General features: G+C 42.0%; 1 protein-coding gene across 1 annotated transcript in view; it reads right to left on the bottom strand.

Moving 5' to 3' along the window:
* Window positions 1-27,355, bottom strand: part of vta1 (vesicle (multivesicular body) trafficking 1) — a 146,072-nt gene that overhangs the window by 96,419 nt on the left and 22,298 nt on the right. Inside the window, exon 2 of the mRNA XM_080744324.1 lies at window positions 11,721-11,815. Coding sequence (XP_080600450.1) covers window positions 11,721-11,815 — 95 coding nt within the window. The remainder of the gene's footprint in view (window positions 1-11,720; window positions 11,816-27,355) is intronic.

Consider the following 27,355-nt stretch of genomic DNA (forward strand, 5'->3'; position numbering starts at 1 on the left):
ATGGCTGCCATGTTTGATAGATGGGGTTGCTATGGGGGTTAAACATGCAATTTCGCGATTTCTATCATGCCTACTACATTTTTTGGGGTCAGAAATGTTTTTTGAAAAAAATATATATATATATATTTTTTTTTTTTCAAAATGGCGGAAATTTTCGGGACTATCGGGCCTGGCAGGGAAAGACATTGAAATAATCTCGGGACTATCGGGCCTGGCATGCAATGAGTTAACAATGCCAGATCACATCTGTCCTCCACTATGTCTATAACCAAGGCGTTCTTTATGTGGCCACTCCAGACTGAGGAGTGGAGCATGACTTTTATTGTGTTTGTGGATCTGATTTGAAAATGCATTGGTTGTGATATCTCCCTGACAACCAACAACAACCACTAATACGGCTGAGTGTCCCTGCGGGTTCTAGGATATATACTGTAAATCCCAATGCCCGGGATCCTAAAACCTTATTCTTTTTAACTAAAATTAAATTTCTAAAACACTACAAAACATGTCTCAAAAACAAATACAAGCAAACGTCTCCACAGTAACACAGTAACAGTTGTGTGTGTGTGTGTGTGTGTGTGTGTGTGTGTGTGTGTGTGTGTGTGTGTGTGTGTGTGTGTGTGTGTGTGTGTGTGTGTGTGTGCGCGTGCGTGCGTGCATGCGTGTGTGTGCGTGCACATTGTAGATCAACTTCATAGCAGTATTAAGTGGTCCATCTATGTTTTTTTATTAATAATAAAATCTGCAAAGTAACAAGTAACTGAAGCTGTCAAATGCTGTATTTATAGTAGAGTATATGTAACAAAAATGGAAAGTAGAGTAAAAGTACCTCAAAATTGTACTGTAGTGTAGGTACAAGTACTTGTATATACTTGAGTAAATGTACTTGGTTACTTTGCAGCACCACAGAACAGCCAATGACAGACAGGCCTTTAATCACAGCTGTTTCAATCAGTAGAGTGGAGAGGGACATTTAGAGATATTTGTAGTTTTAACTCAGAATATATACATCACACAGCTTAGATATTTGGATCAAATCAGAGAGCAGACCTGTGTGAACGCAATGATATAAATAGCATATCTGAAGTGTGAACACTGCAGCCACAGCGCCTTAACATGAACATGGGTCTATTATCCTTCTCTCCACTCTGTCCCCACTCACTAAACCCATTGGAAATGCATTGGGTGCTTAAAGTTAAACATTTTTTTTTTTTTTTAATTATTCTACAAAACATTTCAAAACGAAAAATACAAGCACACGTGTCCTCACTCCTCAGTAAGCTGAACGCATAAAAATTTGAATGGTGTTGAAAGGTGTAAGCGTGTAGGAGATGAATCGCGCCAAAGTTTTGAGGAGATACACATATAGCTATAAATAAATAAACAAATAAATAATGAAGATAACATACGTGTAATAAATTAGTATATCAACATCAATACATCATATTGAAAGAAATAGTAGGCTAATCTAAAAGTCTGAGAACCATTGAGCTAGTGGTTTCCTGTGGAAATAAGCTTAGTCTTTTCATGGATCTCCTTTTAGTAGACCTTGTACCAGTGAACTGTACCGTCATGAAACCTGTACCTTTTCCTATGCAAACTTCTAATAAAGTCTTCAATCAATCAATGGAAACTGGTGCGCTAGCTATTGTTTCTGTTCTTTCGTAGTACATGCAGTAGACCAGCGCTACTCAACCCGCGGCCCGCGGGCCGCATGCGGCCCTTTCCGCATGTCTGTGCGGCCCGTCATGATCATGCCAATAAAAATATGATTTTTCTAAGCCTGTCAAAGTTAACGCGCAACGCAAAATGCGGTGATGTTTGAGCCTCGGTGGACTCCGTAGTCAGGAAGCGAATGCAGTCGAGTCAATGCATTATGCACAGAGCACAGACAGCTGTGCGGAGATGCAGGTGGCTACACTAGATCTAATGTACAACGAGACGGTCAGACAGACAAATCTGCAGAGATTTTGCAGCAGGCTGCAGACAACCACAGTCGGGCTCACTGGAGTGGAGACGCATGACGGTCGTGCGATATGAACGCTCGCGACCCGGACCGTCATGTTTTAGGCTAGTGAAGACGTACTTGTCTCTGCCTCCGTGACTCCGCCAGTCAGCACCGACAGACAGTGCACACATTCCAACAGATCGTAGCAGCCAGGGAACTATGCTTGTACCCCAAATGGGGAAGTTTTCTCATGCCAATAACGCTCCTTTTCATTAATAGGACGGATTTAAAATAAATGGACGTTTATACTTATTATTCAATCACTCAAACGCCAGCATCCCTATTCTTGGGGGACATTCACCAAAAATAGCCGATCTACAAGCTCACCACAGGATGCATTTTGAGCTTGTAGATCGGCTATTTTTGGTTAAGAGTTGTTGTTGTATGGAGAAATAACTCAAGTACAGTTCAACTCAGCCAGTAGTTTGTAAAACAGTTTAATGCTTTGAGCTTAAACACAACTAACTGCTCATTGAAGGAGAACTCAAAGCATCAAACTGTTTTACAAGCACAGAAGCCCACAACTGGCTGAGTTGAACAGTACTTGAGTTATTTTTATTTTTAACAACTCTTAACCAAAAATAGCCGATCTACAAGCTCACAATGCATCTTGTGGTGAGCTTGTAGATCGGCTATTTTTGGTCAATGTCCCCCAAGAATAGGGATGCTGGGGTTTGAGTGATTGAATATAAACGTCTATTTATTTTAAATCCATCCTATTAATGAAAAGGAGCGTTATTGGCATGAGAAAACAAACCTTTACATTGCCAAAGTTTGTGAATAAAGCCTAATTTGATAACATTTGATCATTTCTTCATTCCATCCATGACAATCTTTTGGTTCAATGAGGTTTGGCCTGGCTTATATAGATGGAAATGTGGCTGTTTGTTTTCTGGGTGTTTCCTTAATTATTAGACTTGCCATAAGTGTGTTACAAAATCATTGTAAATGTCCAAAATGGGACCGTCATTTTTAGCTTGCGGCCCTTTGGACTTTTGGTATTTTGCTGAGTGGCCCCTGAGCCATCTTAAGTTGAGTAGCCCTGCAGTAGACAGTAAACCCTGAGGGATCTTGACTGACAGGGCAGGGATTTGCATGCCAGCTTGTCTTGTCTGCTAACAGAATCTGGTGTGTCTCGGGAAGGAAGAAAAAAAGAAAAGAAATGTCAGCGTTATGCATGCTTACTCACGAACGATGAGTAGGCATGATTCTTTAATGAATAGATTTCCCACCATCTCTCTCTCTCACACACACACACACACGCACGCACGCACGCACGCACACAGATTATTCTACTTTTAAGCCACTCTGGATGAGAGCGTTCGTTTGATGTCTAAGATGTGATGGCAGCCAGACAGATGGCTAGACTAGGCACCAGTGACTTTGTGAAATGTGCAACAAAAATTCTGGAGATGCTCCATGGCTCAGTTTAGACACCCATTCAGTTTAGACACCCATTCAGTGACATCCAGGTCTAAAATGATGCGTATTATTATTATGGGGTCTGAAGGCTTTAAACATGGGGGGGAGTATGTATTCTGAAGAAAAATACATGAAAAGACAGACTTTTCGGGACATCAAATTTCCATAATGATTGTTTTTTGAATGGTTTGTAGGTCTGTTATTTTTGCTTTTTTTTACCACTCAATAGACTGTTTGGTTGACTGGGGTCCCCGAGGGGTCCGTATTTGGTATCTTTTAGTTAAGATGGGCCTTCCTTAAAATGAAAAAAGGCTAAGCTAAGAGCTTCCGGTATTGTTTGCATAGCAAACGTAACGTTGGCATACAGTAACAGCTCTGACAGTGTGATAAACCGGTTCTGGAAACTGCTCCAGGGGTTGACACTATGGTCTCAGAGGCACTTGCCTGTTGGGCAAGTACAAGTTATGTTCTACTTGCCCAAAGGTCATGCCCACTTGCCCTAACAAAAAAAAAAAAAAAAAAAATCATAGGTAAAATCTGAATCACTGTTCAATTTACAACTTGTTTTTCAAAGAGACAGTTTAGATGGACAGAGGGTTCAAAGAAACAGTTTAGATGGACAGAGGGCTCAAAGAGACCGTTTAGATGGACAGAGGGCTCTTCTCAATGTTCGATTTTAAGCCTCCTCACATCTCGGGACGTGACCCGGAAATCGATCGAGTTCCGCCATCGTGACGGATGCCTCAATTTGTAATTTACTCGTAAGGTTCAAGGCCATGGGCCCAGTGGAAGACACTAAACCGCCTGAGAACTGGAACAGGGCGATCAAAAACTGCTATGGCCAGATGGGGCTACAAAACCAGCCCAACCATCTGCGAATGCGGGGAAGAGGACCATACAATGCAGCACTGCCTTGTCTGCCCTCTACTATCCAACCAGTGCAGCGTAAAATATCTTGCAGAGTTCAATAAAAAAGCAAAGGACTGTGTCAAGAAATGGGAAACTGTCATATAATGCTTCAAAGACACGAAAAGAAGAAGATTTGTACACCCTCTTACAGTAGTTACAGACCCTTAGGGGTCCATTTGGTTCAATCAGTACAAACTCAGTTAATTCTTTTCAATTTGACTGTGTTGCTAGGAGGCAGGAAATCGGTAAATACGTTTCGCTTTTTTTTTTTCGTTAATGCTCTAAAATCCTAGCATCGATGCACATGGGCTTTGGTCAGTAATCACATTTCCTCCCCTAACCTCGCCAATAAAAGCCTGACATTTTCCGACCACAGTTACAATGATTTGATTCATTTATAGCAACTGTTTTTAAAGGAAAAGGCTTGTACGCCATCTCCCATGCCTTTGCAAAAAAAAAAAAGCCTGTCTCAGTAGAACTCCAATTTATATTTAAATCATGGATATTTGTTCTTCTTTGTTTCATATATGAAGAAAGCAGACTTTGTTTTCTGTTTTCCACTGAATGCTGACTATTTCTTTAGATTGATCGGATTCAGAACAAAACATATCGGCAAGCTCTGTGTGACTGTAAGCGCTTGTTAATGTCATCTTTGTGTCCTGTGGTGATGGACAATGAGTTTACCGTTATCCAGTTTGTTATTTGATTTAATCCCTACTGGAGTGACGCCCACAGGCGGATTGCCACAAAGTCTATTTTCTATTTTAATTGTTCTCCCAGCGGCATGCCTTGAGGCTTAATGTTTTTCTTTTCTAATTTCACTGAGCACTACTTAAAAAAGCGCTTGAACTAAGATGATCACCCAGGGGAAACACATTTAAACTCAAATCCTATACTTCAGGTGACAGGGCTACCCCAGGGCACTATACTAGGTCCGCTACTATTTCCCTCTACAGCAAATCTCTTTGCAAAAAAAAAAAAAAAGAATGCTGATCTACAGTACACTTTGTCTGTATAATGGCTCAAACCTAGCCTGGTAAAACATCCCAGTCGCGTGAATTCACAGTTTCACGAGTCTTCTGCAGAAGGAAAATGTGCGTTAACGCGAACAGCATGGCAGAAGACCCATGAAAATGATAATTCAGGCGGCAACAAGGCCAGCCGAACTGAAAATGTAATATTGGCAAGCGATGGGATGATAAGCGATATTGTCGTTTATCGTGATGAAAAACACTTTAATTTATCGTGATATCGTCCTCCGTCATGCACTGGGATCAATTCACCTTTTGTTTGCCGAACTGCATATCCGGTACCACTTAAACCCTCTATAATTGGTAAAAGGTACTTATAAGGTACTTATAAGTACTTATAATGGTACTTATAATATACGTACTTGATGCAGTCTTTTTTTCACTCTCCATCAAATGTCTTAGCCAAAAAATAGCCGATCTACAACCTCACAACGCGTCACGTGCGACGTGTTCTGAGCTTATAGATCAGTTATTTTTTGGCACATGTTCTGCTCCAGGATAATGGATTTTGATTATCGTGATAATATCGTAAATCGTGATTTCTTTTGTCACAACAATCGTGATATGACATTTTCATATCGTCCCATCCCTAATATTGGCCCCTATATATAGTATATATCGCCTAGACTGGTCAGGGCTAAGACTGCAGAGAACCCTGCTCTGGCACCAAGATCTAAAGATCTGCGGAGAACATACTGTACAGGACTGATGGGTCCCTGGCAGCGCAGCCTGGAACACTACATCTGTCTACCTGTTTGATAGTCACACACACACACACACACACACACACACACACACACACACACACACACACACACACACTTGCGGGTCAGCAACTGGTGACGCTATTATTGTGACCGAAGGTCGCAGTTTAGTATGTGAAACGGTACATCATGTCTCCGTCCGTCTGTAGGTCTAGACACTTTTTTACGGTCTATGGGTTTGCCGCTCTGACATCACGCTCTGACATCACTGTGATGTCAGGGGACCCACTCTAACAGAATCCCTTTATGCCCATATATGGAGATCCCTGATGTCATCAATATTAAACCCATATCTAACAGGACTTCATATGGGAATGGCAATATGGAGGAAGACAGCCCATATCTGTTTGGCTGGTTCTACAGACAGGCAGTCCCCCCAGGAATCCGCGGAGAACAATCCTGATTCTACGGAATTCTGCAAAGAACAATTCTTGATTCCGCGGACATGAAAAAACAACCTAAAATGACCAGTTTGCCTGCAAAAGAATTATGTAGTCAAAATAATCAAGTGAAACCCTTCATGAAATAGCTACAATTAGGCCTAATTGTAATTAGTGCTTAGATCGAATATTCGAATAATTATTTTTCAGAATAAAAATCGAATCAATTTCTTTTAAATTGTTATTGTTTTTAATAATGATGACTTTCTGTTGCAAAGACTATATTGTCATTTAAACCATGCCCATAGTAACTACATTTTAGAGGATACCTAGTATGGGTGTATAATATTTATTCAAGAGCATTAGTATTGTCATAGCTTGGACCATAGAGGCATAGAGGAACTATAGGTCAGGGGGACCTAGTTTCTGCCAGGAATGTGGGACCACCGTCCCAGTCAAACTACTCCCCCAGGGTCCTGTGAGGACTAGACAGGGATCTCTATATACAGTATGGGCATAAAAGGGATTGTATGTATGATGTCAGATGTCATAGACGTCATAGGATTTTCACGTAACGAATAACTGAGTAAGCATGTTTGGGGTCTCACAGCATATCTCCAAATACAGTACATGGATCTCCATACATGGAAAACTGGTCCGATATACATCACTGGCCAGACGGTCCTGATGATCAAGTAGGGTATTCATTTATGGGCAAGTAGGGTATTCATTTATTAATTTAAGGGCTGTTCTGTCCGTGACGTCAGTCATCTCCATACATGGAGTTCCGTGCTCATAAGGACACTCACACAGACACTCATACTGTACATACATAGACACAAAGCCAGACGTAGGAGTGGTTAGCACCGCTCAAAAACCCCAAATACAGGGGTCTTCAACGTTTTCAGGCCAAGGACCCCTAGGTTGAGAGAGAGCTGAAGCAGGGACCCCCACAACCTTTTCATGGATTTCATATATTTTCATTGTTTGACAGCACAATCATCCATGTATGTTGGATTCAAGTCAATGGGTGTTTTCAGATATTTAACCACTTGAACCGTCAATACTTAATAAACTTGACTTTTCACTCTGTAATTAGTCGTCTCTTTTCCCCCTCTATATCAAAGCTCTTTGCCAAAAATAGCCGATCTACAAGCTCACAAAGTCTGAGGACCCCCTAGGGTGACCCCCTGTTGAAGACCCCTGCCCAAATATGTAGATAAGAGGTTTCTCCCCAGCGATATGTGTCCCATGGGTGAGACTCTGACTGACGTGTCCTATTTGTGGAGTCCATCATCAGCCACTGGGGACAAGTGGTGATGAGCATGGTTCCTGTCCTGCTGTGTAACATTTACTCAAGTACTGTAACTTAAGTAAAATGTTGAGGTATTTTTACTTTAATGGAGTGTTCACAATTTTCAGTACTTTTACTTATACTCCACTACAATTATTTGAAAACTTTGGTTACTAGTTACTTTGTAGATTAAGATTATTATTAGAAAACATACATAACTCAGTCCAAACCTATATACATTTCCAGCCATTTGAAAATAGCCGATGCGACGCATTGTGAGCTTGTACATCTGCTATTTTCAATAGATTTGTAAACGTTTAAAAACTTGAAATGGGACATTCTGCATTACGAGTACGTTCTACTTTTAGCGCTGTAAGTACATTTTGATGCCAATACTTTTGCACTTTTACACAAGTTAAAGGAAGAGTTCCGGACTTTTACTTGTAACACAGTATTTCTACACCGCAGTATTGATACTTTTACTTAAAGTAAAGAATGTGAGTACATTTCCCCCCGCTGGTAGTGATGAGCATGGTTCCTGTCCTGCTGTGCTCCTATAACCCCCAAGGACATCTCTGTCTGTCTGTGACATAACACACTCTCCCTCTCTCTCTCTGTATGTACATCCTGTCAAAGATGAATTGATGAAGAGACCTTGACTATAGGCACTGTACACATGCTCACTATGGCTATTGATTATGTTCTTATCGATTGATTGAATAATCACGATGCTTGAGAAGCTAATCGTTTGAAAGGAGGAAGTGCAAGTGTGTGTAAGGAGCTGGCTCACAATGCATCGCAATGCAACGCATTGTGAGCTTGCAGATCTGCTATTTTCAATAGATTTTTATACATTTGAAAACTCGAAATCGGATATTCTGCATAACGAGTACTTTTGTACAGTACATTTTGATACCAGTACTTTTGTACTTTTTTAATTTCTGACTTTTACTTGTAACAAAGTATTTCTATATTGCAGTATTTATACATTTGAGTACTTTTTCCACCGCTGCTCCAAACCCCAAAGGATGTCTCCGTCACTCTCTCTCTCTCTCATGTGCATCCGGTCAAAGATGAATTGATAAAGAGACCTTGACACTAGGCACTGTACATGCTTACTATGGCTAACTATGTAATGACTGTTACATAGATGACTTGTCTCAATGATTTGAATAGTCACGATGCTTGAGAAGCTAATTGTCTGAAAGGAGGAAGTGTGTGTACTGTGTAAGGCGTCGGTAGCTGGAGGGAAGCCTCTGCCCCAGAGAAAAGGCCACAGCCTTCTTCTGCCTCACTGCAAACACAATCTGCAAATGTCAAGGCTTTTATAGAGCCTGGTGGTGTGTGTGTGTGTGTGTGTGTGTGTGTGTGTGTGTGTGTGTGTGTGTGTGTGTGTGTGTGTGTGTGTGTGTGTGTGTGTGTGTGTGTGTGTGTAGAGGCGTTCCACTGGGGATTAAAACAAGACAATGAATGATGATTGTATTGCCATTAAGCAATGTGAAACACATACGTTACCTCTAAAATACAATTTATTTCGTCAAATTGTAGTCATCTGAAATTTCTTATTTTAGTCTAGACTAAATATCATAATATTTTAGTCTTGTCAACAAAATAAAATAATTGGCAGGCTTTAATGGCATCGTAATAGCTTAAAATAGCTACGAGCTCACATCAGCTATTTTCAGAACGCAACACCCGAGCGCAACTAAATATAAAAAATTACTTGACTTTTAGTTCTACTGGATCTCTCCTCCACCAGTCCTTCCCTAACATTTTAGTCTAGTTTGTATGCGTTGACAAAATTGTCAATATATTTAGTCTTAGGTATAGTTGTCATAACTTAGTTTTTATTTCGTTTTTGTCAGTGGAAAAAAAAAGGTAGTCAACGAACATTTTTCGTTGTAGTTTTAGTCAACGAAATGACCACTAATGTTATGTCACAGGGACTTGCCTACCGATCCAACCCTAGATGCTGCGTGCCAAGCAGGGAGGCACTGGGTATCATTTTTTTTAATAGTCTTTGGTATGACTCTGCCGGGAATTGAACCCGACCTCCCCAGTCAAGGCTGGGAGGTCTCCCAGTCTCAGGGCAGACAAGTCAAACCACAAGGCCACTGAGCTGCTATGTCAGCACCAAGGAAAACAATTCTCAAGGAATGGAGGGCTCAGGGCTTGATTCGTCAGATGATTTAAGGCAGGGGTCTTCATCAACAAGGGGTCCGGGGGACCAAATCTTTGTGTGATGGGGAACATTAGCAGATAGCAGGTCTACAAGCTCAAACCGTCTCAGGGCTAAACGTCTCGGGGCTATTTTCAGAGTTGGTGTGGAGGGAAAAAGGGAAAACATAGCTAACGGTCAAGTTGACCGTACTGAAGTATTGGGGGTTTAAAAGGGCAACTGAAAATACACATTAACATGAATACAACATATTAATAGAAAAGACAATGTGTGTCAAACAAGTCTATGAAGCTATCTATGAAACAGTTTAATCTGCAACACAGATTTGTATCCAATATGTGGGGGGTCCCTGCTTCAAATCTCTCTCTCAGCTAAGGGGTCCTTGGTCTGAAAAAATGTTGAAGATCCCTGATTTAGGGAACTAGTCTTATGCTGCGTTCAAACTAATGGTGACAACGCAACAGGCTACAAGACTTCTTCAATGGATGCCAGCGACGTGATAGTGATTGTTAATGCCGTTCCCAGTAACCTTTCACATCTCACAAGGAGAAAAGTCAGGTAAAGAACTAAGACAGAAAGTGTCTAGTCTGGTACTTTCAGTTCAGTATGTATTTCCCCAGAAGCTGTCTCTTTTTCGTCCAATCACGACATGGTTTGCATGCCCGGGGAATGTAGAAAGATAACCATGTTTGCTGCCTTTTCTCTTCTCGGGAGAAAAGCCTGGCAATGAACTAAAACAGAAATTGTGAGGGCTGTACCTCCGTTGAATGTGCTTCCTGTGGAAGCTGGATGTAAAAAATGGGGGATGTGTTTGTGGGTTTGTTTGTAATAATAGGAATAACAATGAACTTTATTTGTATAGCACCTTTCATGACAAGAAATGCAGCTAAAACTGCTTTACAGAGCCAAAAGATAAGCACAATGGCAGGGGTTGACACTAAGGTCTAAGAGGCACTTGCCCGTCGGGCAAGTACAGGTCATGTTCTACTTGCCCAAAGGTCATGTACACTTGCCCAAAAAGTAAATCGTCCATTATAATGATAGGTAAGATTTTAATTACCACTCAATTTAACTCAATAACAATTTGTAATCATACCTCAATACCTCCAAATCCAAATACCTAGGTAGTTATGATTGCTATGGTTTCACACTTTGTCATTTTATATATTTTTTTATGGCCACGTTCAGGTGTTTAGACAGATATCTTGTGTTGTTTATAGACGGTCGTGTCCCCTCTCAAATGAGCAATTCCCCAGTCGGGCAACCTGAAAGCAAACTTCACCTGCCCCAAAGTTTTATTTACCTGCCGGGGGCAGGTGGGCAAGCCTTAGTGTCAATGCCTGAATGGCTTTACAGAAAAAGGACAAATGATTACCAATGAAGCAGAAAAGAAAAGTAAAAACATTCTGTGTTTGTGAATGTCAATATTAGATAGCTGAAGCAAAGGTAAACGTGATTATTGTGTGCCCATCATCGTGTTCAATCGATTGCCCGATTCCCGTTTAAAGTCACAGTCATTTCCATTCCCTGTCATGTCTTTAATGACATACAGGCAGGGACCATCGTTTGTTTGTCTCTCCCAAATGGAAGATACGAAAGTAGAGTCAGCCTGTCATCTACGATATTTGTTTTTCATCACAAGCCGTCTGCAAATCAAGCTGCCACTGTGACAGGAAGACGAAGGGAGGAAAGCGAGGGGAAATGGAAAAGGTAATGGATTAACGGCAGCTCACCGACTCCAGCTGGTCCATGAGTTTGACCAGGAACTTCCTGCATTCTGGTGATTTGCTGTCCAGCTTCATGCCCGTCTGCATGCCATACAGACGACCTGCAGAGGAGAGGAAGAGCACTTTTTAACCCGTTATTAAAACCGCATCCATGTTTTAGATCTGAGCTCTGTAGAGCACTGGTTCCCAAGCACTGGGTAGGGAGGAAGGAACCCATTTGTGGGCCGCAGACACATTTTTATGGGACCCTTAATTTTCTGTTTCCTACATTTTTGTCAAAACGTTTTCAGAAAACATTCCCCAAAAGGTACGATTTTCATGTATAAAAATATATAATGATTTTTTAAAGTAACTTAATTAATAAACAATCAATGACCACTTCTCTGACAAGTCTTAGTTTTTCTCTCTGATCGATTTTAAAGAGAGAAAACACACACACACACGCGCACGCACACACACACACACACACACACACACACACACACACACACACAAAAATATAATGATTTTTTAAAGTAACTTAATTCATAAACAATCAATGACCACTTCTCTAACAAGCCCTAGTTTTTCTCTCAGATCGATTTTAATTAAAGAGAGAAACACACACACACACACACACACACACACACACACACACACACACACACACACACACACACACACACACACACACACACACACACACACACACACACACACACACACACACACACATTGATCACACAAATGGCACTCACAATGTCCTGGATGATGATGGACGCTAGCTAATCATAAAGACACGCAGAAATAATAAGCAGGCACAAATGGTTAACGACTAGAATGAGTTCTCCAGTAATCACGTGAATAGCTTTATTCCCTTCACCTTAACGCTTTAATCAGCAGCAGCGGCAGTCAGGGCAGATATGTTCTCCAACTATATAACAGGCTTATACCATAATATCAATGCATAGCTGCATCTGTAAGTCTCCCAACAAGCAGGCCTTGGCTTGCAAACTGAGGAGTTCAGTTGTTCAGGATGTCCGTGACAAGTAAGGATAAAGACATAAAGACTCTATATCAGGGGTCTTCAACAGGGGGTCTGGGACCCCTAAGGGGTCCTCAGAGTTACTACAGGGGGTCCTCCAAATCTTTGAGTGATAGAAACTTTTTTTTCTCCTTTTTTATATTAACCACTTGAACCCTAGTGTCCATATCCGCCAAAAATAGCAGATCTACAAGTAGATCGACTATTTTCAGCAAAGGTGGTGTTTGGTGTAGAGGAGAAAAAGTGCAGACTAAGTACAGAGTGAAAGGTCACGTTTATTAAGTATTGACGGTTCAAGTGGTTAAATATCTGAAAACACAAATTGACATGAATCCAAAATACACAATGATGATTGTGCTGTCAAACTAAATGGTATCTATTAACAGATTGTGGGGGTCCTGCTTCATTTCTATGGTTCTGCTCTGTGCAAGCCAGACACCCATAAGGTTGGTGCCTGCCTGAAGTGTATGCTGCCTGCCTGGGTGAGCCAAGTTTCATTGCAATGACCGAGCTGCCACATCCAGTTCTTCCATTGGTGTGGCCAAACAACGCAGTTAACTTCCGGGTTAGTGATTCCCTGCGACACGTTGTGAGCTTGTAGATCAGGTATTTTCAGCATGAAACCAAGTGTAAAATCTGCCATTATGAGATTTACGACATCTCATCATTTTTTGTCAACAAAATCAACTGTAGATTAAGTCAACAAAAAGAATATATTTAGAGCCCGACCGAAACATCAGACTAACTGATGTATCTGTATTTATAGAAAGTAACATAAAATACTTTAATGGATTAATTTAAAATCATTCAAAATTAAAGGTTTAAAAGGACCATAAAGCCATCTTGAGTGTGCATTTTTTTACTTTTACAACCGTCCACCGAATATATTTTTGTCTTTTATTTTATTTTACGGACTGTCAAGGATACGTTTAATGGCAAAACGAATGCCTTCATTTGCAACCGGTAAACGACTGTACTATTAGATAGCGTGAAGGCAGCCCCAGACATGATTAAATTATGGGGCGAGAGCGCGCTGCATACACCCATAGCCTAATAAGATGAAAACGGCTCAGTCGGTCAGTCAGTCAGTCAGTCAGTCAGAACTTTATTATCCATTTAGGGAAATGTGTTGTGCAGACCGAATCACACTGAAATCGCATAGACATAATGGATGAAGGATGCATTGCAGACAGCACTACACTACACAGTTTAATACTGTACAAAACAAGTGCACGGTGGCTAGACTACAGTGCAGTGGGAGGGCGTCAGAGAGCTCTGGGGAGGGAGGGAAAAAAAACCTCAATAATTAACATGAACTTGTGGTGCTTTGAAGTCATCCGCCAATTATTGCGACCGTAGGGAGCTACTTACTGTAGAAACCTCCACCGGCTGTCCGTGGGTGAGTGAGTGAGTCAGTCAGTCAGTCAGTCCGTCCGTCACACTTTTGCCCTGCTCATATCTCCACAACCGTTGCCCCCATCCATGCCAAATTTTGCACACACACTCCTTGACTGCCAAACTACAACCTCCAAGGACCCCCGGAGCCCCAGGGACCCCCAGGTCCCTGGGGGACCCCCAGATGTAAAAAATGACCAAATGTGCTCACACGTCACACGTCACACTTTTTCCCTGCTTATATCTCCGCACCCGTTGACCCGATCCATGCCAGATTTTACACACACACTCCTTGCCTGCCAAACTACAACCTCCAAGGACCCCCGGAGCCCCAGGGACCCCCAGGTCCCTGGGGGACCCCCAGATGTAAAAAATGACCAAATGTGCAAAAATGACCAAATGACCACCCCAACGGGGCTGCTCACGGGGAATTCCCGGGGACCACCGACTCCTGGTGCTCCAGAACGGATGCAAAAGTGGTGGCGCCCCCAGTGGAGGACCCCCTGCCACTGCAGCGCACATAAAATGCCGTAACTCGGGCTAGGAGCGTCCGGGAGAGCCGGGGCCGGTACCTATTCGTCCGCCAAGGCAACGCGGAGACCCCACCCCTCATTTCTCACATGGCCCTATTGTAGCGCCACCTTCAGGCCGATTTTTAAAACACATTTTTGTTCACTGCTCCTACAGTTTTTGCCCTAAAATCACGAATATCACTACACAGCATGTCTACACTCATGTCATCAACATGGATCAGGAAGATTTTGGAAAAACACATTTTTGCCCTATTCGTGGAGATAAGCCACCTACGGTCGCTTATCTCCCGATTAGGGAGTCTTACTGGTACTACTATTACGAAGTAGGGGTGTAACGATATAGTAACTGTATCGAAATATCGTTTTTAACTTAAAGAATCGAAGTATATCGAAATAAAAACAGCTAAAATCGAATCGTATCGCTTTATTTTGTATCGTATCGAATCGGCAGTGCAAAGAATCGATTGTATCGATACTACCTACTTGTGCATTGTATTTAGCATTTTTAAGAAGAAAGTTTTAAAAGGGGGAGGTTTAACTACTTTTCCTTTCCATATAGCTACACTGGTCTATCGATAAATGTGTGTAATCTCTGGGTTTATGTCAAGGTGCGGGTTTGTCAATATACAATGTCCATGTATTTGCCAGATAATCACTGTGTTTACTTATTTATATCCATAATAATACGTTTCCCTTAAAAAACAAGCACAAACTTTTGTGATCGGTGCTCGGTGATCGGTTCCAAAAAACCTGATCGGACCATCCCTACTATCCACACCTTTCACACAGATTTAATTTCTTTGCTAAATAGTTACTATATCGATTTTAAATCATTGAATCGAATCGTATCGTATCGCCATGAATGAACCAATATCGTCCATGTATCGTATCGTCAACCATGTATCGTGATATGTATCGAATCGGTGTTAAAATGTATCGTTACACCCCTATTACGAAGCATTAATGTTATTCCCACAGTTTAACTGTTCTGCTGCCGTTGACAATCCTCACCGTCATTGAAAGGGTTAAAACCATGGTGCCGTTGACGGTGAGGACTGTCAATCTTACTGTATATACAGTAAAGGTATTATTACTTACTGTAAGTCGCTCCGCACCCGCCCGCATCGGTAATGTCCGCGATTTGTTTACAACGCACATCGGGCGTGCACGCGAAGTGAACGTCCTCCATAGTAAATCCATTGAGAGGCCCATAAAGAGACTTCATTTACTCAAAAGAGACATTCTTATACAAAGGATGGTCTCCATACTGTACACAAATAGACTCGGGCTGGGCGCAGACATGTTTCTCTTCTGGGCTCACACTGTCATGTGACTAGATGACGTAATCGCTGCCGTCAAGTGATAATCCAAAAAAACAAAAACAACCCCCTTCCGGCACTTCAAAATAATAGCGGCGGCCTACGGAGGAAACGGCGCGGCACCAAGCAAACTTCAGATTAAAAGGCAGTAATTGTGTTAAAAGGTTTTGCTTTTGAGAGCAAATATTTCAGAGCTCCCACTGGGATTGCCGAGGCCTGAGAAATGACATTCCGGCCATGCAGGCCCTGATACATTTCTGACAGTCGGTTTTAACCTGCTTGGCTCGGGCTTGACAACCAACTACACAAGCAAGCACGCGTATGCCTGCACGCACACACACACCTTTCTGCCATTAGCATGAATCGGAATAGTAGTTCCTTTAGAGCAGTGGTTCCCCAACCTTTTTAGCTCAAGACCCAAAACGGAGATTAGATGTTTGCCCGGGACCCAAACTGGTGAAAACAGCAGATCTACCGTAATCAATGAGGGGCCCGATAAGAGCACCTCCTAGTGTCTTTCGAGATTTAATACAGATCAGCGGGGCAACCCTTTGCAAGAAACGAATTCGTTGGTTGACTTTTTTGATTACCTTGGTAGTCATTTTTTCACTGGATAGGTTAGCCTCCAGGATGCAACCCAGGTAGCAGATGTGTTTTTTTCTTTCAATCACCGTGTCACCTACTTTAATTGTGAAGTTCTCAACTAGGCTAAGTTTCTGACTAGATCCAAAGAGGATACATTCAGTTTTACCTAGGTGAATTGAGAGTCCGTTGTCATTGAGCCAGGTGCAGATCATGTTTAGTCTAGCCTTTTCAACCTGCAATATGTCTCTGCCTGAGACTAGGAGAGCAGAGTCATCCGCGAACAGAAACAGATTGCAGTCACAAGCAGATGACATGTCAGAACAACAGTGGTCCTAGTATACTCCCTTGAGGTACTCCACAGTTTACAGGGAGGGGGGGGGGGGGACAGGGTTCCGTTGACTTCCACCATCTGTTCCCTCCCCACCAAGTAAGAGTTTATCCATCTCACTGCTGTGCTGGCAAGACCAATAGCTTTGAGTTTTTCATTCCACCATGTCTTGATACAGTAAATGTCTCCCATGTAGAATAGTGGCACTAGCTAGAGAAAAGGGATCTGTGGGCTTTGAGATTTATACAGGTGTTTCTCAAGATTATATATAATATATATATATTTCTTTTTACATAGCCGATGTACTTAAGATTAAAGTGGTTAAAAAGATTTTGATCATAATTTTGCTGGGGAGTTACTACAGGGGGTCCTCCAAATCTTTGTGTGATATAAACCTTTTTTTCTCCTTTTTTGTATTAACGACTTGAACCCTATAGCATCCATATTCGGAGAACTTTAGCCAAAAATAGAAGATCTACAAGCTCACAACGCCTCGCAGCGGCTATTTTCGTCAAAGAGCTCTGGTGTAAAGGGAAAAAGAGCAGACCAAGTACAGAGTGAATCCAAAATACACTGATGATTGTGCTGTCATAAGAAGAAATTATATGGAATCTATTATAAGGTTGTGGGGGTTCCTGCTTCTCTCTCAACTAAGGGGTCCTTGGCCTGAAAACATTAAAGACCCCTGGCTTAAAGGACTCCTGGAGGGGGAGCGTTTTGCTGTTACTACGTGTCATCTGTTCAACACCCAAATCTAACCCTTACCCTAAACCGTTGCTAACCCTCCCGACGCTCCTTTGTCGAAATGACGGTCGTTCGAAAGAGCGAGATTTCCCCTCCTGGAGGTCCCCGGACCCCACTTTGAGAGCTAATGATGTAGTCTACATTAATGTGGTGGTGTTTAAGCCCTGATAAGCTGCTATTGGGAGCTACGATAACAGTGGCTCTGTGAAGTTCATTTCTCAAAGCTGGACAAGAAAACATGTGCAAAAGCCAGGAAGACTTTTCATTTCCTCACCGACATCCAGGAAAAATAGTACTGGGAAACATAATGCCATGTTAGACATGTTTATCTAATGTGCTACGCTAACATTAAGGAGGCTAATTGGCAGGGACCTCCCAATAAGCTAATATATTGATTCTTAAGTGCAGATTATTTAGTATGTATTAATATTTTTGAAATATTCCAGTCCAGACAGTATTAAACAAAACGTTGTGGTTTACGTTTACTTATTTAAATACTAACCAATGAAAAACAATTGAGTAATACGTACAATTATATTCCACATCAATAGAATACCATTTAATAAACGTAGGTGCTGCACAAATCTGGTATAGCTGTCATTGTCAGCCGAAGCCAACAAAACGTTGCTGTCTCCAATACAAAGACATAGGCTACTTTTGTTCTGAATTACGCTTACAATATTCTTCACAATAATTGCCTAAATCACAATTATCTGGGATAATCGCAATTATTTTGTATAATCATTTTGCATGTTGAAATTTGTTCATATGTTTTCAAACATTTTCCCAAAACCCAGTCATGTGTTGTAAGCTTGTAGATCAGCTATATCCACCATTTAATTTTTGTTTTGAAATTATAAAATGATTAAATATGTCAGTCAGCAATTTCTGTGCATGTTTAAGTTATTTGTCATATCTACCCTGTGCAACTTTTGCTTACGAAGCCCAAAAGCCAAACATAAACAAATGTATTTTGTCAAGTAAACTTTCATAAATCATGACCGGTCCCAACACAGGGAAGAAATATAGCTTCTGAGTGTTTGAAGCAGGCAGGAGTAATAATGAATGGGCCTTTTCCATTCACCGTGAAATGATTTGGCTTCAAAAGACTTGAATTATTTTACACAAGCTGTATACTCCATACAGCTTGTCTAACAATTCATGTCAACCAGCCCCAAATTAATATATGTATTTGCCCGCGTAACCCAATCTGAAGATTTGAGGCAGGGACCCCCAAGCAAGATTCGATTATGTATTAGTTGAATTGAATTCACTTTTTAGAGTGTACAAATGGAACCAAATGCATTTGATTCCAAAGATAATGTTTTGCTTTTGGTATACAAAATTACATTACTGTTTTGCCACTGTTATTGTACGAATGGCTCACCTGCCAGTAAGGAACCCCCACCGGGAGGACGTAGCGCCTAAAGTACCATGCATAGTAGTACATAAACAACGCGGGGATACATAACGAACGGAGACGGAGAGTACTTTGATCCGGTCTCTCCGTAGCTCCGGACGTAATTGTCTCTGTCCGTAACGTTACGGACAACACTCAACCTAACGGATTAAAACCGATAAAAACGTAAGTACACATGAAGTACCCGTGGCGAACTTTTGTCAACCGTGGGGGCAGTAGAGGGAGAAATGTTTCGTCTTTTTTTCTGGTATCCATTTCGTAGTAGGAGGAAGTAAACAATAAATAAATCACAAACGCTGAACAGTGAACAAGCCGTTCAGGACGCAGACCTGTTGCCACTTGTACAACTGCAGTGCACACAGCAGCAGCGGAGGCAGAACGCAGAAGCAGCAAAGTGCCAGTGTCAGATCATGATACCATTTTAAATGATTATGATTGGTTTTAAAAGTTGTTCTACTTTATCCAAATAATAATATTAATAATAGGCTTAATAACAGCATTTTCCGACGGCGACGGTGTGCAGGGACATCAACTATGGAGTGAAAATAGAGTACGATGCCATTGAAAGAACGCACAGCACGGCTGTAGGCTATTTACTTAATGCATGTAATCGCCGATGCCTATCAACATGTTTGCTCATTGGGAAGATGCATTTGGGTGCCATCTATTGGATACAGTATGTAATTGAACCGTATATAACACAGAGAACGGACGGAACTATGCATGTCGACGCAATTACCGTAAGTTCCTCCTCAACCCCAAACGTACACAAAATCATCCATCCGTAAGTATAAATGGCCCTTAAGGCGGCCACACTCTTCCCATTCAGCATCCCCCACTGGCAGGCGCCGCCCCAGCCCATAGGAGTACGTGCCGTGACAAAGATTACCCTCCCTGTCCAGCTTTCCTCCCCCCAAAACACAGCCAAATGAGTTTGTACACAGATGGTCAGCCAAACCAGATGCACCGCGGTAGATTCGAGCCCACAGACTCCACGTGGCGGGAACTAGGAAGGTACTTTTCAGAATAAATTGTGTTATTTAAGCCACACGGTTATCAACCTTTTTGGAATCAGGGCCCACTTGAAAATATTGATAGTGTTCCCAGCCCACCCATTTGATCACTTAAAGGATAACTCCAGACTAAATAACATCAATATAAGTAGGAACATGAGCCTAGATGCTGAGACTGCAGAGTTGTCCTTTATCAATCAATCGATTGTGTTGAGGCTTGTCCTATTTATCAGTATCACCATGAATTCGCTAATTGTTCAAGGTTTTAAAGAAGAAGAAAAAATTGTACCATGACATTTTCTTTTCATTCATCTTTTTAAAAATATATTCATGTTATATATTATCATTCAAATATGCGTGTTTATCCAATTATTCGGGCACACACTTGCAATATCCTCACTGCCAACAGGTTTAGAATCTCTGATTTAAGCGGCTGGGAGTGACCACACCACAGAAAGGGTTATTTTTCTACCGTGCCAAGTGATGACTAGTTTCACAATCAAGGAGTTGTTTATCAGTAAACGCTCCATGCGCTTAAGTTAAAATACTCCTGGAGGAATAAGAAGAAAGAGAAAAGAAAACGTTGTGCGCACGCAAACAGGCCCTAAGGCAAGCTCCAGAGGAAGTTTTTTGATAAATAGTTAAAATTTCCCCATGAATCACTCCTAGGCTCCCTCCTCCTCTCCCCTCTCACCCACGTAGCACATAGCTGGAGAGTTCTGTCTGCGCTGCATGCAGGGGTGTCGCATCAAATTCTGGGGCCCTGGGTACAAGGATTCACTGCGGGCCCCCCCCCATGAATGTTCTTCATAGGGGGAGGGGGTTTAACCCATTTAGACTATTTTGAAAAAATCGTGAAAATGTGTTCATGTCTTTGAATATTTCAAATCCTTCTAAGGTTTTTTGAAAAAATTATGTTTCTATGTCAGTGGTGCTCAAACCTTTTCATGTGAAGGACCCCCAAAATTATATGTATTTGACCACGGACCCCAATCTCAAAATATTTAGTTCCAGGGACCCCCCAGAAGCAAAATTTGGGTTACAAACGTTTGCTAAGATTTGCACACATTTTCACGACTTTTCAAAAATAGCAGATCTACAAGCTTGCAGCGCAGCACTCGGTGCCAGGCTGTGAGCTTGTAGATCTGCTATTTTGCAATAGCTAGCTTGGGCCCTAGTAACTCTGTCCCACTTCCCCCCCACCTTGTGATGCCCATGGCTGCATGCATATTTTATCAGCTAGTAAGTCTGGTCTGAACTGCGTGCATATTATATTAGATACAGCGTCTTGGGTAAAATACAAATAGTTTTTTTTTTATCGTGATCAGCATTAAACAATCTGTGATCAAAAGCAGCGATAAAACTATTGATCAGTGCACCCTTACTCTGCACCCTCCTAGTTTCACTCACACACACTCTCACAAACACCGGAAAGGAAAGCAAGTGCTGAATGTGTCGTCTCAGCATTATTTCACCCACTTTGCACACAATAAAAAACACTTTTAAGCCTCAAATACTGATTACTGAGTAAATATTGATTTTGTGATACATTTCCCTTGTACACTCCCAGCTACCATAATGCCTGTTTTGTAACCAATGTTTTGTTTGCTGTTATGTTTTGTTTGTCCAAGACCAAGGAACACAATGGAAGTGGAAGTTTGCTAGTTCCCACACATTTTTTACCACTTCATTCAAAACTTTTGCATAACTTCTGCAAAGTATTTTACCCCGTTCCCCAGGCCCATAGCAACTAGTAAGACGCCTCAGGGCGAGGTCACGCCATGTCTTGACCATCTGGCCAGTGATGTATATCGGACTAGTTAACACCCCTGGTACCCATATATGGAGATCCATGGATATATGCTGTGAGACCCCAAACATGCTTTAGTTATGTGAAAATCCTATGACGTCTATCACATCTGATATCATACACAAACAATCCCTTTTATGCCCATACATGGAGATCCCTGTCTGAACCAGCCACACAGATATGGGCTGTCTTCCTCCGTATATGGGCATTCCCATATGAAGTCCTGTTAGATATGGGCTTAATATTGATTACATCAGGGATCTCCATACAGTATATGGGCATAAAAGGGATTCTGTTAGAGTGGTTCCCACGACATCACAACATACAATCCCTTTTATGCCCATACATGGAGATCCCTATCTGAACCAGCCACACAGATTTGGGCCATGTTTTGGCCATCTGGCCAGTGATGTATATCGATGACATCAGGGATCTCCATATATGGGCATAAAAGGTTTTATGGGGAAGACCCATATATGGACTTTTACATATGGTGATGGTAGTCAGCTCCACCAAGGCAACACAGAGAGCAGAAGCGCATGAAGGAGGAATGGCTGTGATGTGCACCCCCCCCCCCCCCCCCCCCAGGACTTTCTGTTTTGAATTAACCAAATCAATTGCCAAAACTACTATGTATATCCAAACATTTTCCAAAACATTTGATTAAACTAACGCCAAACCCTTTTCCAGGCGTGGAAACGGTTTTCCTCATTTCTAAATATTTCCAGGAATTTCATGAGCGTGGGAACCTCGCTTTTGACTGTGTTTTTATCCATGACGTGTTCATATTTCCTGCGAAAAAGCAGCATGTATTCCATGTACATTTTCCTTTAATTATAACAGCTAAATCAGCTTGTGAGGTGCTGCTGTTATTTTTGGTGTGCGACAAGTGTAACTCAGGTATATAATTTATTTTAGCAGGCAGCCAATGAAACAAAGTGCATGATCAGCATAAATATAACAAAAAACACATGCATTCTCTCTGAATAGTTTTGACAGCAAAACTGGTACAGTACCCAGACCATGTTAATGCCAACACCACACACTATTCGTGCCTTCCATTTGACCCCACTATGATCAAGGTGTTGTCAACTTGGCCCCCATTAAGGAAGGACATTAGCAGGCCAGGTTCCAGGATGGCAATCTGAATCGGGTCTTACATGCTGGTTTAGAGCTGCGTTTTTCCACTGCATGTTTAGAATTTGAGTCACAGCAGCCTGACAGCGTCCTGCTCAGCATCAAGAGAACAATGAAGCCATTGGAGAAAGAAGTCCCGTTTTGTGGGGAAATCGCTGCTAGAACCGCCAAAGCCTCAGCACTCAGTATTTCCAAAACACTGCACAGCGACACACACACACACACACACACACACACACACACACACACACACACACACACACACACACACACACACACACACACACACACACACACACACACACACACACACACACACACACACACACACACACACACACGCTTTTACAAATCACCCAGTTCCACAACTGACATCAGCTAATGAATCAACAAGTTAACTGTTAGTCAATAATAAAGTAATTTAGCTAGTCCAGTGCTTTCCATAGTTTTCCATTCCACAGACCCCCAAATAGCCATAGCCCCTAACCGTGGCGTCTCCTTCAAGTGGTTTTAAAGAAAGATAAATTGTGAAAACGGATGATCTACAAGCTTAGAAACTCTTAGAAAGTGTTTTAAATGTTTCTGACAATAATCACATAATGGCCCATAATATGGATGCCCACAATCTTAAGGCCGCAGACCCACAGTTAAAGCATGTGCCCTGTGCTTGCCCTTGGGGGACGAGGGGGGAAGAGCAGCGTCCTATTCGTTCCCTATGGAAGTCACATGTTTGTTTGTTTTTTGCATCTCGGCAGCTTGCACCTTCAAAACCATGAGACTTCCATAGGTAATGAATTTCAAATTTTTGCCTCCATACCACCCCCTGGTGGTGGCCCCCACTTTGATTCCCACTGAGCCAGTCTATCAGACAAGCATGATAAACTGCAGTATCTAGACTCCCCAGAAACTAAACCAGCCCCTCCCTACCACCAGGTCAGTCAATAGCCATGTTTCCATAAACTTATTCAAATTAGGGAAGCGAATTATCAGAAATACGCATTAAGACAAAGCAAATTTAGCCCGTTTCCATTAAACTGGTGAAATGCGATTCTTGGGAGATCCTGCCTGGGTCCGTCTAACCGATGTGCTGTAAACACTTCCCGTGGGCTTGCACACAGTGCACAGAGCTGGGATGGGGCTGATTTTTTCAGACCGAGAGACGTGAGGGCACTGCTGTGACTCGCTGCTAACCCTAACCCTAACCCCACCCAGAGCCGGTCGCGATGCACCGCCGCAGAGAAAGTGCGGCCGGCGGGATCACAGAGCAAGCGACCCCGACCGGGGCGCCCCGAGGGGCGTCCCCGAGCCGAGGCGGCCGGCCGCCCGGTTGAGTCCTCCGGGCAGACTGCATCCTGCAGCATCGCAGATGCGAGCTGCTGTGAGCTTGTACGGCCAGTCGGCCACTTTTGGCACGCGCAACACGGTGTGATCACGAAGGGTCACTCTCACTCCGTGTGTAACAACCGGTTTGTTTTGTGGGCTAACGCTATACACTGGACGTTAATTAAGCGGCAGGGGAAAGTGTTATAGGAGGACGATGTGGACCAGAACGTCATATTTTAGTCGCATTTATTGTCTGACCCGTTTCCATTCACTTATGCACATTTAGTTTATTCGATAAAGCCTCAAAATCCTCCTCCTCCAAGCGGATAATGTTTTGGCAGATAATGAAAGTTTATTCGCAAGTGTTTCCATAAAAACATTTTGCGTTAATGCGCAAAAAGTGGCTTTATGGAAATGCCACTATTGAAGACACAGAGTCAGGTAACGCTGTCAGCCAACTGAACCGGCATGCAGTGGTGGAAGAAGTACTCTATTTCTTTTACTTGAGTAAAAGTATCAATTCTGCAACATAGAAATACTCTGTTTCAAGTAAAAGTCCAGAATTCAAAATGTACGAAAGTATCGGCATCAAAATGTACTTAAAGTACCAAAAGTAAAAGTACAACATATTTGAAAATTATTACAATTATGTTCAAATAGCCAAGGTATAAAATAGGGCTAAAGTGGTTAATGTAAGTTTTATAATATTATAATTTAGTAACTAAAGTTTTCAAATAAACGTAGTGGAGTAAAAGTACAATATTTGGAACCGAGATGTAGTGGAGTAAAAGTAAAAGTATTGGAAATTGGAAATACTCAAGTAAAGTACAAATACCTCAAAATTGTACTTAAGTACAGTCTTAAGTACAGTACTTAAGTAAACATACTTAGTTACTTTACACCACTGCCTGCATGCTAGCGAGTCAGCCGGCTCTCCAGATAAAGCCACTCGGCCATCCAGCCGCCGTCCACTGACAAAGCAGTCTTTGTGGCATTACTCCTCTGCAGTATAACATCAGTTTGCCTGTTTGCAGACAATGGAGCTGTGAAACATAGAGGACTTTTTGACGGAGGCAAGAGGATGTAAGGCCATGAAAATAAGAAAGAAAAAAAGAGGAGAGAAAAAAAAAGAAACACGCAGTTAGTCGAGTCAGTCTTCCAGAAGCATCTGCTTCTTGTGGCGCTGTGACGATGATGAATGCGAGACCAAAAGAATGTGCTGTCAATCACTGTGCACTAGAAAATGTCATGAAATGATTGTCAACGGCACCCATGGGACTCATGAGTCACGTTTACACCGGGCGGTAATGGGATCCATTCCCTCCTGAGTCTGCTAACCTGTCTCATACTTGATCTTCAGATTCATTTAGAGTCATACTCCATCACACGATGATGTCACTCGCCGAAAAGAAGCGATATGATATCACATCATATTGTCTTTTTAGCAAGCAACACACCATCCTTATGTGTAAATTAGTAGAGCACTGCCCGACCAATCGAGTTCATCCTCATTTTGCTCTACAGGATTTTGCACAAAGTAAGAAATCTGTGAAAACTGGAGTTGTACCGATATCGATACCAGTATCAAGCTTCCAATACTGCCCGTCTATGCCAAAATGATACCACGTGATTTATCAAATGATATTTCATTTAATACTTCAGCTGATGTTAGACTTACTTTTTATACTGTCTTAGTGTACTATTTACATTGTTATTTTGACTAACTTGTGGCTTCACCTTTATTTATTCCTATGGATCCGTGGTTCTCAAACTATTTAATTTCAAAGAGGACCAATGCACATAACTCTCTGGTTCCATTTGTGTACACTCTCAGAGTTACAGAAAGGTTAAGGGTTCATTTAGAACCTCCTCATGAATCCCAGAGAGTCCCCTGGACCCCACTTTGAGGGCCACTGTTCTAGATTCTGTTTTTGAGCGCTGCTTCTGGAAAGAGCTAAGCTCTAACATCTGTCTTTGTCCGGGCTCATGAAGCGTGGCCTACATCTGGCCTACATCTTGGCACAAAGCGTTCAAAGTTTGTTGTACACCCAGGGTCACATTGGCCAAGCTTCGCGGGACGCTTAATGAAATTAACTCAATTTACACTTTAACTCTCAAATACCTGGAATGCGCCTGAGTCGCGCTAGATTTTGACCACTTATTTTATGCTTTAACTTTAGAAAAATAGCAGATCTACAAGCTCGCAGCGCCGCACACTTTGAAAAATTGTTCAAGTCTTTGAATATCTTTGACCTGACTTCTAAATCCTTCTTCTAAATCATGCTGTTCTCAAACCTTTTCATGTCAAGGACCCCCAAAATTACAGGTATTTGGCCACGGACCCCCATCTCAAAATATGTTGTTCCAGGGACCACCCAGATGCAAATATTTGAGTTACAAATGTTCGCTTTTAAATAGATATATTTAAGAAATCATGATTTTTCAAAAATAGCAGATCTACAAGCTCGCAGCGCGGCACTCGGTGCCGCGCTGTGAGCTTGTATATCTGTTATTTTTCAATAGTTAAAGCAGTCAATAATCCTAGGCCTAAATGGGTTAATTACACACTGGTATCGGATATGTAATTTATGGCTATCGTAATCTGTAACGGAAAGGAAAACCTGGTATCAGACGGTACATCTCTAGTCAAAACACCAGTAATCTGTGGTCTAGGAATCAGGACTGAACCCAGAAATCTGGCATCGGTCGGGCTCCATATATTAGGGATTCATATCGCCTGTCTGCCCCAAGAGGAGATCACATTAAAGTTTCAAAAGGACAAAACCAAAATGACTGAAATCTCTCATTTTCAAATGAAGCTCTTTGTAAATTGCATTTTCTGTTCCATCCTCGCTGTAATCTAACAACGCTTGGGCTAGAGTCACTTTGAAGACTTCCCAATGGCACGGCCTGATCCCGCTATTTAGATTCAAGTCGGTATTTCAATGTCTGTCTTTGTTGAAAGGAGAAAGCACAGCTCAATGTTTCTTCCATTTGCGGGGGCATTAGG

Source organism: Nannobrachium achirus, assembly GCF_963921795.1.
Source record: "Nannobrachium achirus genome assembly, chromosome: 16".
NCBI classification, from domain to species: Eukaryota; Metazoa; Chordata; class Actinopteri; order Myctophiformes; family Myctophidae; genus Nannobrachium; species Nannobrachium achirus.